The sequence below is a fragment of the Morone saxatilis genome, unplaced genomic scaffold (genome assembly GCF_004916995.1).
Source record: "Morone saxatilis isolate NCDOM2014 unplaced genomic scaffold, NCSU_SB_2.0 Contig8, whole genome shotgun sequence".
In the NCBI taxonomy this organism is placed as follows: domain Eukaryota; kingdom Metazoa; phylum Chordata; class Actinopteri; family Moronidae; genus Morone; species Morone saxatilis.
Window position 1 is genome coordinate 10,815,455 of NW_023340257.1, and position 14,200 is coordinate 10,829,654.

At 43.7% G+C, this 14,200-nt stretch overlaps 1 protein-coding gene across 1 annotated transcript in view; it reads left to right on the forward strand.

Moving 5' to 3' along the window:
* The window catches only part of mecom (MDS1 and EVI1 complex locus), a gene marked incomplete in the record, with an annotated part of 127,669 nt that overhangs the window by 105,594 nt on the left and 7,875 nt on the right, over positions 1–14,200 (forward strand). Inside the window, 8 exon segments of the mRNA XM_035680523.1 lie at positions 5,648–5,750; positions 5,863–5,976; positions 6,623–6,734; positions 6,881–7,028; positions 7,171–7,324; positions 10,476–11,868; positions 12,060–12,147; positions 13,503–13,529. Of these exon segments, the coding sequence (XP_035536416.1) occupies positions 5,648–5,750; positions 5,863–5,976; positions 6,623–6,734; positions 6,881–7,028; positions 7,171–7,324; positions 10,476–11,868; positions 12,060–12,147; positions 13,503–13,529 (2,139 nt within the window).

The window sequence follows — 14,200 nt, forward strand, 5'->3', positions numbered from 1 at the left end:
TGTGCGTGCGTGCGTGCGTGTGCTCTGCACGACTGTGAATTGTTCATTGCGGTTCAGATGACTCCCCATGCTCCTCATTCCGAGTTGGAAACGTTAAAACACACAGTACCTGATTCCAACAGGTTTTTACTGCCACAGAGAAGTGCTGAGTCTAAACCCAGCCTGAAACCACATATTACACTCTCACCGCACAACGTGTACCATCACCAGATTTCCACAGAAGGGCCTGACCAAGCTACCCAGGGCTTACATATGACTTGTACTTCAAATTTAAACAAATCTTCCCACCATCGGCAGAGATGACTGTTTTATTTTAAGACAAATGTCATACAGCGACAGCAATTTCCAGGTGTGTTGGTCGTTATTTGGCCCTGGTTCTTTTCAAGCACCAATTTAGCCCTGCCAGCGTGAGAGTAAAACTGGCCTCCGTCCTCTTATTTCTGACCCAGTTCTGTTTATCATAAAACTTTATGACCAATCTCAGGAGGGTGAGGGAGTGAGAGAGGAATAAATGAGTGAGGAGAGAGAGAGAGAGAGAGAAAAAAGACAGTTTTGTCCTTCTGAAGGAACCGTTCGCGATCCTACTTCTCCTTTTTCTCTCTCTCTCTCTTTCTTTCTTGCAATTTTTTTTCCTAGTCAGCTCTACTACATTGGCATAAAAGATCTATGAACAGATTCTGCAAATATTAACAAAAATGTCAGACTATATTTATAATATTAGCATATAGAGTCAAATCTCTTAGTGATTACAACGGAAATTGATATACTGTATAATGACAGCAATCCTCTCTATAGTTGAAATTTCTCATATATCTGACATTTAATGACAAAGGGATAAAAATATTTGCACTGAGACTTAAATGTCACTAAAACATAGAGTCACTGTAGCTGTCCAGTCGTTTAAATCCAACGGGACTGAAGTTACAGATAATAATTGTTTTTCTCCAGTATATTTTAACTTTAACGAGGACGGCCTTCATTTTTATGATCTTTCTGTTTTATTGCTTTACATATTTGACAGTGCAGAGTGGAAAAGCAACAGGAAAGAATGGAGAGGAAAGAGATGGCAGGTGTCACAGTTTGTGAGTCACACTGAAATCTGTGATTAATTCAACGCGCTAACTTGTAGGTTTGAATTCAGTCTCTTACAAGTAAAAACGGTCCACATCCAAATATTATGCATGTTTGTTTTTTATTTTGTTTTCGATTAAAAATGTTACAAATCTATTTTATAGTATTCAGAGAAAATAATTAATGATAAAGAATCTTGGCTGAGCTCATTTGAAATTATTAAATCTTTTGGCCCTTGACGTCTGTGTTCAGCCTTTAACCACCTCGCCTGATGTCCTTACTTGTTTGCTGGTGCGCCTAGCAATGCAGCCTGAGCACTACTCGCATAGATCCTTCCATGATCAGCATGTTCTGTCGTTAAGATAATTAGGGCAATTAGTGCTTGAAAACCCTCCGCTGCGCTCCTCACTCTACCGATTCAATTGAAAGGAAAATGGATTAAAAGTGTAATTAACATCATCCAACGAGGCCCAGAAGAGCCTTTCATAAGACAGTGCAGAGGGATATGAGCGTTAATCTCATTCGCTCTATTGATTCTCACTCAGTATTGAGTGGGATGAAGTGGCTGCGGGGCATATTAGCGAAACACTGACAGTCATTCACTATGTAAATATACTGGAGGTGAACTCATGAAGGGATTGTAACTCACTGAGATAACAGCGTTAATCATTGAGGAAAAATGCAGAATTCATTGCAAAAACAAATCAGACATATGTGTATGTATAAAAATATCAAGATTGCACATGTAAAAACTATAAATCGAACACTGATCATTTTCATAGGGTGCTACTTATTAAGACTTTAAAATGCTAAAACACCTACAAAAAAGTCATTCTGGAGACCTGACATTCACCTGACATTGATAATATATCCTTCATTAGATCCTTTAAAAGGTCACTTTCCCACAGCTGACTCAATCTAACATGAATATAACCCCATGTTGGCTTCCTTACATGTTCATCCAATTTGCTGGAACCAGCTGCACATTGTGCGCTCATGCTCTTTATTGCTATCTAAGTCACGAAATGGTTTTGTTTAGCGGCCAAGTGATGGTGACTGCCAAACACACTGTACATGTTGCATGACCCTGATAGCTGCAGGGAGGTCGCGGCACATGTGGACATGCACCGTTGCTGTCATGCTACCGCCAAGCAAGAACAAGTAAACAAAGTAGTGGGCATTATTCTTACATTTGATTAAACTTTGTGATTTCTTTGGCTAGAAATAATTAATAGTGGGAGTTTTGTATAAGCATATACTATATATGACAAGTGGTGCGCTTAACCTTTTTTAATCATCGCCGTGTAAACCTTGATTGTGGCTCTGGGTTTTCAGATGTTAAAGTAAGAGCAGCACCCAGACTGAGAGTTCATTGTGGCAGGACAGCGTCGCTGAATGGCATACCTGTCGAATGAGCTCTGTGTGAGCGAGGAGTCGGCCAACAGGGTGTGACCAAGGAAAATGTGACTGTGTTTACTCTAGTAATGACTAATGGTGTCAAGGTAACAAAGTAGTCCGATTATAGCCTCTGATCCTCTTGTGGTTGTAACCTTTGACAGAAAGAGTAAGAGAGCGAGAGGATGATAAGTAGTGACTCAATATATGAACGTATACAGGGAGAAATAATTCAAATATAGAGAGAAAATGAGCATAGACAATTAGATTCCGCCAGTGAGGGGACTGCTGCAGCCTGTGCAGAGCAGGCTAAAGACATTCCATTAATGTGAAGACTTACAGACTTAAGTCAAGCTCGTGTATTTCCACAGAAATGGTTTGAATATTTTCTAAAATAACTTCTTCTGTGTTGTCTTTGTTTGCAGTAAGGGTATGAAACAGCCTTGATGCTGAGGCCGCCAGCTTTCACAGTGTGAACTCATACACCCTCGCTATCTTATCTACAGAATAACCTGTTATTTTAAGCCACTGTTGTGTGTGTGTGTGTGTGTGTGGGTGTTTGATAGTGTGTTCATGACATGCTAAGGATGACCCCTAGAAACAAACAGCGCGTCCTCTGTTCTGGGGGTGAGTCCCTGCCTTGTTTGTTTGTGTGCCTGTTTTCACTGTTTATCTGTGGCGGCCCTCGGGGGAATGGGTGGAGCTGTCAGGGGGGGGAATTCCCCTCATACTCGTAATCAGCCTCCTGTGTCTACTTGTGTGTGCTACCCCAAAACACATCTTGTACGCAGAAACAGAACTACCGAACTGTTTCTCCCTAAAAGAGGGAGGTCAGAGGTCAGGTTTGAAAGACTCAACCGGGGTACCGAGTCTTCCTCACTCCGTGGTCTTAATTATCTCTTTTTATTTGCAAAACACAGTAAAATTATAGACTCATAGTTGCACTTTACCATGAACTTGTACTTTTGCATTTATGGACAAAGTGGTTTCGACAGTGTCCATTAATTTTTATGTTCCGAGGCCTCAGTCCACACCCTGGTAGTTTTCCAAAGAGCCTCCTTCCTCCGTCTCGGTATCAGTCTCTCAGAGCGGAATCCCTGCAGACTCACATGTCTGTTTGAACTGCTGTTTGATTGTTTCTAAATCACAATATTTTTGTGGCCTCACAGAGGTGACGGACACAGGAAAGAACGCGTCTGCTTGTGTATGCGTGCATGTATGCCCTATGAAGTTCCATCCATGTTTCATGCACGTGTGTGTTTATGGTGTAGGCAGAGGTTAGAGTAGGGTATGTCAGGGATTAAAGCTCCTGTTGGGGACCCTCACAGTTCAGTCCCCTTTCTTCTTTCTTGGAAACAATGGGAGTGCAGCATTGCTATGACTGATAAATTTCTCTTCACCAAGACAGAAAACTGCAAAAACAAAAGTTGGCAAACATGTTTCTCCATGGACCTCAGTGGTTAAATTCATCCAAATGAGAAGATTTAAAACTAAAATGCTACAAAAATGAAAACATGATTTCTTTTTTTTCATTAAATTTGGTGGTTAATAAGTATGTGTGTCTCTCCTGGTCTGGATAACTGTAATGACTCTGGTTTAGCCCTGTAATGGGAGTCAGACTTGCAGTGCCTGTCACCCTCCCACTGACTTTCTTGGCTGGTTACATTTTTTATAATGCCTGAATTTAAATCATACTTTTATGCTACCACAAAGCTTCATCAGTTACTGACATGCAAGACTTGCTTGAGCTTTACTCTAGTGACTCCCAGTCTAGGAACTCCCTACGCTTCAGTGAGTCACAGTGGAGCCCAAAAAATCTGTAGTATCTTTTTTAGCATTATATAATTTGCCAAAGTTAGAACAATGACACAAAGAATTATAGCAGAGTCGACAAGGTACATAATGATCTTTATTGTGACCAAGATATTTATCATAACTCTCTGAGGAGCCGACGTGGCTCTATAGTGCTCGCCAGGAATTCCGTCCATGAGTGGTGTACCTGTGACCCAGGCCTTCCCAGAATCATGCGCCCCCCTCCTCCCTATTGCATTTCTAATAAATTCCCACATCATCATTGTCACGTCGACGCGGCAAAGGAAGGTAATATGTTAAACCTCCAAAGCATGCCAAAAATAACGGCATGTCCGATTGTTTCACAGAGAAAGGCTATTGTGTGTCCATGGGAAGCGCCACAGACCCTGGGTCTCTCAGCTGATTCTTTAAAATGACTGACCCCCTCCAAAAACACACACATGTTTAGCATGCTCTCATAATTTGCATGTTTTTTTTAGATGAAATGGATGCCGTGAAATCTGTCGCATAGATGTTATTATAGATTTTTCTTTAGATAAGTTTTTTAAGGTTGAATTTACTCACAAAATGAGCACATAGAAGTTATTAATTGTTCTGTTTGGAGGTTTCATCCATCACTGAAATACTCAATTAACAGAATGCATTTTTCAACAGCTTGCTTATTTTTGCAGTTTTCCGCCATACATTAGTAAGCTTGCTCTCCACACATTTATTTCCATCTTTTTGCCTACTGGAAGCATTACTGGAGAATCCAGTCTATGTGTGTGTGTGTGTGTGTGTATACAGTTTTTATGAAACAGTATATTTATTCTACAGTATAGTTGTTTGTGCTTTCATTTTGTTTTCATGAAGATGGATGTCATACATGATGATTAATTACAAGTTAATGAGTGTGTGTGTGTGTGTTTTCATGTATATGTCTTCTGTGTGTGTGTGTGTGTGTGTGTGTGTGTGTGTGGGTGGGTGTGTGTGCCTTAGGTTGTGTGGGTGGGTGGGTGTGTGTGCGCTAGGTGGTGGTGGTACAAATATGACAAGTATGTACATGTGTAGTCGATTTGCATGTGTATGGCATGGTAGGGGACGTTGATGGAAAAGGGTGTATGGGCACCAAGAGCTACTCCAAGTGACCTCTGTTGGTGAAAAAAAATTGGTTGCTTAACCCACATTGCAGTGCTATTATGGACTATGGGAGAAAAAAATGCAGTAAAAACAAAAACAGCTGCCATGTCTTTACAGGACATCAAAAAAATGGCAAATTCAGCAACAACAAAATATGTTGATCAGTACAGTTTGGTTTGACCTTTGTGATTAAACTGTAAACTTATCTAAAAGCACATTTTAAATCATAATCCCCCTGTGTGCGTTGCAGATCTTCTACAAAGTCACCAGAGAGATTTTCCCCGGTGAAGAGCTGCTACTTTTCATGAAGGCTGAAGAGTATTCATGTGACACCATGGCTCCTGATATTCATGGTCGGCACCACACACTAACACACACATTCTGTTCAATGCCAAGACCTGAACAAAACATATACCTCACTTAAAGCAGCACAATATGCTAATGTTTCTCCCTTGCGCCAAGCAGAGGAGAGGCAGTACCGCTGTGAGGACTGTGACCAGCACTTTGAGTCCCGCAACCAGCTGTTGGACCACCAGAAGCAGCCATGTGGGATGCCCCCCTCCTCCTTCCTTAACCCAGGTTTGACTTTTATTTTTAGATGGGTGGGCTATTTTCATGCCATTGTAAACAGTGGGCACTGAAGAGTGACAAGGACGTGTAGCTGGGCTGGGACAATATGACACTAATGATGTAAGGGCTTTGTTTTCCACTGGAGACACTAAAAATGAGATCATACAATAATGCACTATGGGAAGAAGAGTCCACATACTGGTGTAAATTGTGTTTTATTTTGGTCAGGATGTTGTGAAATTTTTCAAAACCCAGGGTAGTGGTAGGACATTGACACCACTGAGCAAGTAATGTTGTGAAGAATATATTCAGCCTAAATTATTTGTCTTCAGACTTCAGACTTTGAATTTTGTTATATGTAGTAACAAGAGATTCATTGTAACTTATATGAAACCGGACCACAGACTCTGTAATTGACCAGAGCCTGCAGCAATGCAAATCATTATATTTTCCCCATATGATCTATGTAATGGAATAGCTAGCTCTTAAAGACCGCAAACATACCTCAAGACTGCACAACTCTCATTCCTATGTAATTTACAGTTTAAGTTAACTTGCAGTCCTTGTAGGCTGTATGAATTTTGAAATACATCTAATGTACAGTTGGCAGGTAAACCCACTTACCATGCTAAATTATCTTTTCTGGTGTATCTAGGAGGAGACAGTGACTTGAAGGCCCAGGAACCTCAAGACTTGCTACCCCTCCACATGTCCCATGGTTTACACGAGTGTAAGGAGTGTGACCAGGTATTCCCCGATGTCCAGAGGTGAGTGAATAGCTGACACAAATATATCTAGGCAGAATTTTGTCTGATTTTCATCTCTATCAATGCACACGGAGACCTGTCAGACAGCCATATGATACAAAAAAATGTCTAAATCCTCCGTGTTTTATGTTGTGTGTTTTCTGCAGTCTGGAGGCCCACACTCTCTCCCACTCTGAGGAGAGGGAATATAAGTGTGACCAGTGTCCTAAGGCCTTCAACTGGAAATCAAACCTGATCCGACATCAGATGTCGCACGACAGTGGCAAACACTATGAATGTGAAAACTGCTCAAAGGTAATGTGATGACTTTTGGAGGGGATGTTGAATTACTGGGCCATTTTTGTGTTTTTGTGTCCACATGTTATTTACTACTCCCATGTTCATAGAAGCAGATACTAACTCCCTCGTGTGTCTGTGTGGTTGCTTCCCCCAGCAGGTGTTCACAGACCCCAGTAACCTGCAGAGGCACATCCGCTCACAGCACGTCGGGGCGCGGGCCCACGCCTGCTCTGACTGCGGCAAGACGTTTGCAACGTCTTCAGGCCTCAAGCAGCATAAGCACATCCACAGCAGTGTCAAGCCCTTCATGTGTAAGTCACTAAGACCCTACCTATGTAAGTCTCCTCAGTACGTTATAATAATAATAATAACAATAACAATATGCTTGTGACATGCCTTTAATAGAACAACTGTGATGTTATTGCAAAAATACATTATTATCCTTCCTCAGCTCCTTCTCAAGAGTCAAACATGTAATGTTCTACAGAAATTACAGAGGGGATTATATGGTAGCCGTGTCTAGAGTGGCAGTACCATTTCTTTTAAGACAAGAGTCATGCAGTTTTATTTGCATCAGCACTCTCACATCGTGCTGATATGGTGATAACAGCATTTAAACTAGCATGTAATTTGACTCAATCCCACTTGGCTAACCTTACTGTTGCTTCTCACAGTGACCCAGCTTCACCTTCTGTTGACACTACAGCTTTTCTTTCTCTCAAACACACAAACTTTTTTGTCCCTGCTCTTCAGTAAATGCTAACTCCTGTTAGACCCAAACACATTTTGACCTTTCACACTTTCACCACCTCACTCGCAGATCTGATCTCCTTCCCCTAAAGCATTATGACCTTCACCCTTTGCCCCGTCTCTCTTTCCGTGACCCTGCACACCGACGCACACACATTCGAGCGCACAGGAACCTGCCCACACACCGAATACACACTTTTTTCTCCTCCTCAAACAAACACGCATGAACACACTCACACATATATGTGCATAGGCCGGAGTGACTGCATCTCCGTTGCAGACCTCTTGACTCCCCTCTCTCCTCTCTCCCTCCGCCACATGCACCATTCCTCACAAATAGCAACCACATGTACAGCCCTCTTCCTCGTTCTCCCTCCGAATAGGAGTCCATTTGCTGTAATCAGCAGAAAATATGCAGGTTTAAAAGCAACTAATGGCTGTGTAAAAAAGACAGAGCAGCCTCAAACATGACATCTGCCTGGGAGAGACCATGTGTGTGTCCGAAGTGTTTGTTTGTGTGAGTGCTTTTGAAGGGCATGTACGTGTTTTGGACAGTATTGCACTGTACATTGCACACGTGATTTTGTTTGTGTGTTAGTGCACGCGATGTGTCAAGGTTGTGTGTGTGTGTCTCAGAGCTTCTCTATGAAAGTGAAGCACTCAGGCCTGCTGGGTTATTAATTTAGACACTCAGCGAGCCACTACTTAGCCACCGCTCTCCTCTCAGGAATGTGTTTATAATATTTTGTTACAGTTTATTAAGAGCTGACGAATACACACGTGTAGTGAATCAGATCTCACACTCAGTGTGTCATGCATGTGTGTTGTTAGTCTGTAAATGTCACTACTACATGATTTATGGTGCAGGGCTTTTTCTTGTAGTTTGCTCAGGCCATGTGGCTATACTTGTAAGAACACACACACACACACACAAAGAGAGGGCAATAGAGGCAGCTATCCCAAATACACACTGAGTGGGCAGATTGATGAATTATTCACTATTAGAAATGATTAATTCAATCTTTTATTTTAGTATAAATATTTAAGTAATTTAAGTATATTACTTAAATTTTCAAGTAGACCAACTATGAACGTCTACATCCTAAGCTCAAACAATTCATTCATTCATTTTAATCAGTTGGAAGGTATTCGGATACAGTTTCCAGATTTCTTTATCTATGTTGCAAGACAGATTAACAGCTTCTGGAGAGGAAACATCTTGTGCAAAATCAAAGGAATCAGGCATTTTTTCCCCCAGATGTTTTCTAAATGTTTTCAACTACCTTTCTGCCCTGATTGTGTCCTCCTCAGCCAGGCCACAAATACACTTCATTTCAATTTAGTTTTCTGGGTCTATTCATTAAAATAGACTTTTTCACAATTTTACATTCACTCCTGGCTCGAGCATTCCCATTTGGCGTTTCTTCTTGGCTGTTTATGTAAATCCGTTTCCACAATACATTTTCCCGCTCTTCCCCTCTGTCTCTTTAAATTGCCTCTTATGCACCTAGTGGCTGGAAGGCATCCAAAGTATGCAGAAGTGTAATCACAGTGTGAGCCTAACCACTTCCTTATCCTCATTTTGAAGATCTAATAACAATGTGAGCAAAATCAATCATCCAGAGCTGCTTCTATATGCTCTCTGATATTATCGGATGATCAAAGTCTTATTGGAACGTCAGCTGTATTGTAGTTGATCTGCAAAATATCCTATAGTGTGGGAACGGGCCAACAAAAAGGAACATCTTCCCCCTTTCATAAGCTACGTTCTTGACTTTTACTAGAATAGCAAGAGAAAACAGCATGGGAAAACAATAAGTACTTGGCTACCATCAACCTTTGTAAATTCAAACAAATCATCCATTGGTAGTAGATAATGTTGACAGACTAATAATGGCGGCAGATAATGTCAGACGGTGAGGTTTTGTCTCAGGGCCGGGTGTTGCCACTGTACGTCTCCTAGGGTCAGACAGAGCGACAGACAGGCATACTGGGGTTTGACTGCGGGAAGGTCACTTAGCTCAAGACGACAGGGACCCAACTATAGGGACAAGGTGAGGGGGTGACGGAGAGGCCCTGAGCGGGAAGAGGGAAGAGGGGCAGTAGAGGACGTGAGACCTGTCCCTGGGAACTGGACTGCAGGATAGGATTCATTCAACTCCGCTTCCTTCACAAACTTAAAATAGAGCCATTGTGCTGCATGTGGCTGAGAATGTGTGTGTGTGCGTGTGTGTGTAGGTGTTTGTGTGTGGTGTGTGTGTGTGTGTATCTGTATATCTGCATGTCTGTGTGTGTTATTCAGTTTCTCTGTGTTATGTGAATATTTTGTGAATGTGCCTGCATGTCCGTGTGTGATTGTTTATGGACTCCCTGGGAGCGTCCCTGGGAGGACAATGGGGCTAAAGATGCCTGGGAATTTGGTTTGATGTGCAGGTGATGAGTGGCAGTAACTGACTCACACCGTCGACCAAACAGATTCCCTGACAATGCCAGGATCTTGACACTTCTCTCCTCCTTATTTTGCTCGGAAAACTGTTGTCAGAGTATTGAACACGAGCATATCATTCACACTGTATTTCCTCTGCCTTAGCCCCAGCCAGCTTGAAGCATGTTAACTAGAGATGTCATATCATGTGATGTTATTTTGTGTGTGTGTGGGTAGGTATGTGTTGCATACTGATACGTTCTATATCTGTCTCCTTGTCCCTGCAGGCGAGGTATGCCACAAGTCCTATACCCAGTTCTCCAATCTGTGTCGCCACAAGCGCATGCACGCTGACTGCCGTACACAGATCAAGTGCAAGGACTGCGGGCAGATGTTCAGCACCACATCCTCCCTCAACAAGCACCGGCGCTTCTGTGAAGGGAAGAACCATTTCACAGCAGGGGGATTGTTTGCCCAGGGTATGCCCCTCCCTGGCGCCCCTGGCTTGGACAAATCAGCTCTGGCAATGGGCCACAGCAGTGCTGGGCTGGCTGATTATTTTGGGGCCAGTCGCCACCATAGCGGGCTTACCTTCCCTGCTGCCCCAGCATTTCCCTTCAGCTTCCCTGGCCTCTTCCCGTCTGGACTCTACCACCGGCCACCGCTCATTCCTGCCACCTCTCCTGTCAGACAACCAGCCCATGCACATGTTGCTGGGCACGGTGCAGAGCTGAGTAAGAGTCCACTGCTGCCTCCAAGCCCTGGAGTTCAGGAGTCCAGAGAGCTCCTCAAGGCTCTCCGTAAAGAAGGTGGTGCTCCTGGCAATCAGATCCCAGGTTCAGAGCTCCACCCCCAGAGCTCCTCATCCTCCACAAAGCAGCGGAACAAACAGAGTGACCAGTCCGAGAGCAGCGACCTGGACGATGTCAGCACGCCCAGTGGGAGTGACCTGGAGAGCACATCAGGGTCAGAGCTGGAGAGTGACATGGACAGTGAGAGAGAAAGGGGGGCTGCTCGAGAGAATGGCAAAGGCCCCAAGAGGAAGGCCAGTGAAGGAGGCCTCCAGAGCCCCAGCCTGACAGGCAGCAGTGCTGCTAAAGACTTTCCGGGCCCTTCCCTCATCCCATCCTCGCTGGACGAGCACACGGCCGTAACAGGGGCTGTAAATGACTCTATTAAGGCCATTGCCTCCATTGCTGAGAAGTACTTTGGTTCCACAGGGCTGGCTGGTCTGCAGGACAAGAAGGTGGGGTCTCTGCCGTACCCATCCATGTTCCCACTGCCTTTCTTCCCAGCTTTTTCTCCTCCAGTTTACCCTTTTCCAGACAGGGACCTAAGACCTCCAGGCCTGAAGGGCGAGCCACAGTCTCCAGCAGATGACTGCAAGAAGGCCCAGGGCAAATCTTCGTCCGAGTCACCATTTGATCTCACTACTAAGCGAAAGGAGGAGAAGTCGGCCACATTTGCCCACTCCAAACCAGAGGCTTCCCATTCCACTGGTCAGGATCAGCCGCTAGACTTGAGCCTGGGGTCTAGGGGCCGTGGACGCAACCCAAGAGAGGAGGAGACAAAAAATAACCTGGGGTATGAGGAGGAGAAGGCAGTGGTGGAGATTCCGAAAGCTGACACTTCCTTACAGCATGCCAGGCCCACCCCTTTCTTCATGGACCCCATCTACAGGTATTGTTATTCCCAGTAGCTTAATTAACCATAAGTCAATCACTACAGCAATTTTACATCATGTTTAAATCGTAAAACATACTTAACCTGCTGTTACACATAGTATTATTCAAGAGCAATACTGAATATAAGTGTACCAATATTTGCTGCTGCACATGCGTTAAGAGCTAACAGAAATCTACTATTAGCAGGGTTGAGAAGAGGAGAATGAGCGATCCGTTTGAGACTCTGAAAGACAAGTACATGCGGCCAGCTCCAGGCTTCATCTTCCATCCACAGGTAGGTTCTGACTCTATGCATCAGCGGGAACTGGGGAATTTTAGAAGGAATATAGTAAGGTGGCACACACCTTGTTTGCACAAAGGACTTAATCACACATTCTCAGCAGTGCAACATTTTTACTTATCTTTGGATTTGTTCAGGCAGCTCTCGGTCTGCCCTGCCCCTTGAATTCACAATAGCTGATGACTCGTAACTGTGGCAACATCAGTGTTACAAGTGCAATGTTAGCTTCAGATGTGAAATTCTATGATGATTCTTTCTATAAGGAGCTCCAATTTAGAATGGTTGTCCTAAACTGACCAAACTGGATTAATGAGGATTAGTATGTGGCTCCAGCCTTTTCCAAGCTACTGCCTCTTAAGCCCGTCGTTGGCTATCTGAAACAGATGTGGCAGAAAGAAAGGGCACCTCTTGACATGTCTTCCCATAACATATCTTTGATTACAATATAAAAAATGATATGCTCTTAAAGCAATGATTTCTGCCCCGGGGTTCCGTATTTCCAGGGTGAGACTCTCTAGCATATGTGTGTGTGAGCACGGTGCACGCGGGTGTATGCGTATGTGTTTCTATGACGTGTTGCATTGACGTTCATTTGTTCAATCTTCCCCCACGGGTGAGAACGGTCCGTCGGAAAGTGAAAACACCACTTTCTCAGGCATATGATTTTTTTTCCTCTTTTCTGGCCGTTTCAGGTCTGGTTTTTACAGGCTGTTTCATTTGTCTGATTTATGTCCCCTGTCCAGACTGCTGCATGGGCCCAGCCTGTAGCAGCCACATGGCTGTCCCACACGCCTTAATGAGGTGTCCTATCAGTAGAAACACTAACAGAGTGCTTAGGCCATCTTTATGACTTTATGATGTCTGGACACACAAATCATTCCCAGAAAGACCAGACCCGGGTAGGTCTAAGCCAGCCCAGGCAAGGGGCCCTTCTGTGTACTTTTGAGGGGGTTTGTTTTCAGTCACCTGACTCACTCTTGAACCATATATCAAAAAAGTAGTTGCAAAGCTGAGGGGACTGGAACTTTTTTTTCGACCTTTAGTGATTCAGCTTTTTATTTCCTGGCAGGAAATTTTACTGCTAAGCAATACTGGCTTAGATTACATACTGGAATTGTATTTGTAGCCTGCTATAATGAGCTTATTGAACACCAGGAAGTGTTGGGAACTATTAGAGCCTTCTGTAATTCCAGCACCATAACTCTGCAGATAGGCTGCTCATTCAAAGTTAATCACACCAAGACCCGTCATTCCCTCTGTACCCATATGTGTCCAATCAATAGCTGCTGCTTCATGCGCAACTTCCTGGTTCTGACTGCTGTCTCTTTTCCTTCTGTTCCGCCCTTCAGTTTCGTTTGCCAGATCAGAGAACTTGGGTAAGTTCCTCTACCTGTACCTCTATCAAACAGACCCCATCCCCTAATTAATGCATGGGCTGCATAACAGTTTACAACTGACATCACCCAGCAGTCGCATGGCTTCAGTCAATTACCATCACGCACTGACTGGACATTTCTAGAACCACCTTCTTATATGTTAATAGAAAGAAATTTCATGTTTGAAATGTTTATATTGTACATGATATTATATTGTTGTACAGATTAACCTTCAGTATTTGAGTCCTATTTTATGATTGGTTTACATCTTTTCATCTGGACATATCCCCTCTCTGATTCACATGAAAGGGTTTAAGTGGGGATTTCCAGCCGAGCTACACCCAGTCCATACAGCAACTCTGAATATATGTTTGCTTATTTGGAGAATGAAGCAGAGCTCTTGCAAATGGGCATGGGGGGGGATGAGTGGAAGGTGGGGAGGAGGGTGGTGTTTAGGGGGGCTGCTTTACATCACCGCAAGGGTAACAGTCTCTTTGGGACACTGACAGGGGGAGTGGGGGGCTAGTTTCTCCCTCCAAACATCTGGTTCCCGATAAAGATCAACAATTGAGAATGCATCTCGCTAATTAAGGCCCTCACAGCATCACTGACATCTGAAGATAGCCAATCAACTGCTAGTCCCAGAGCGACGCTACAGCAACAAGCAAGTT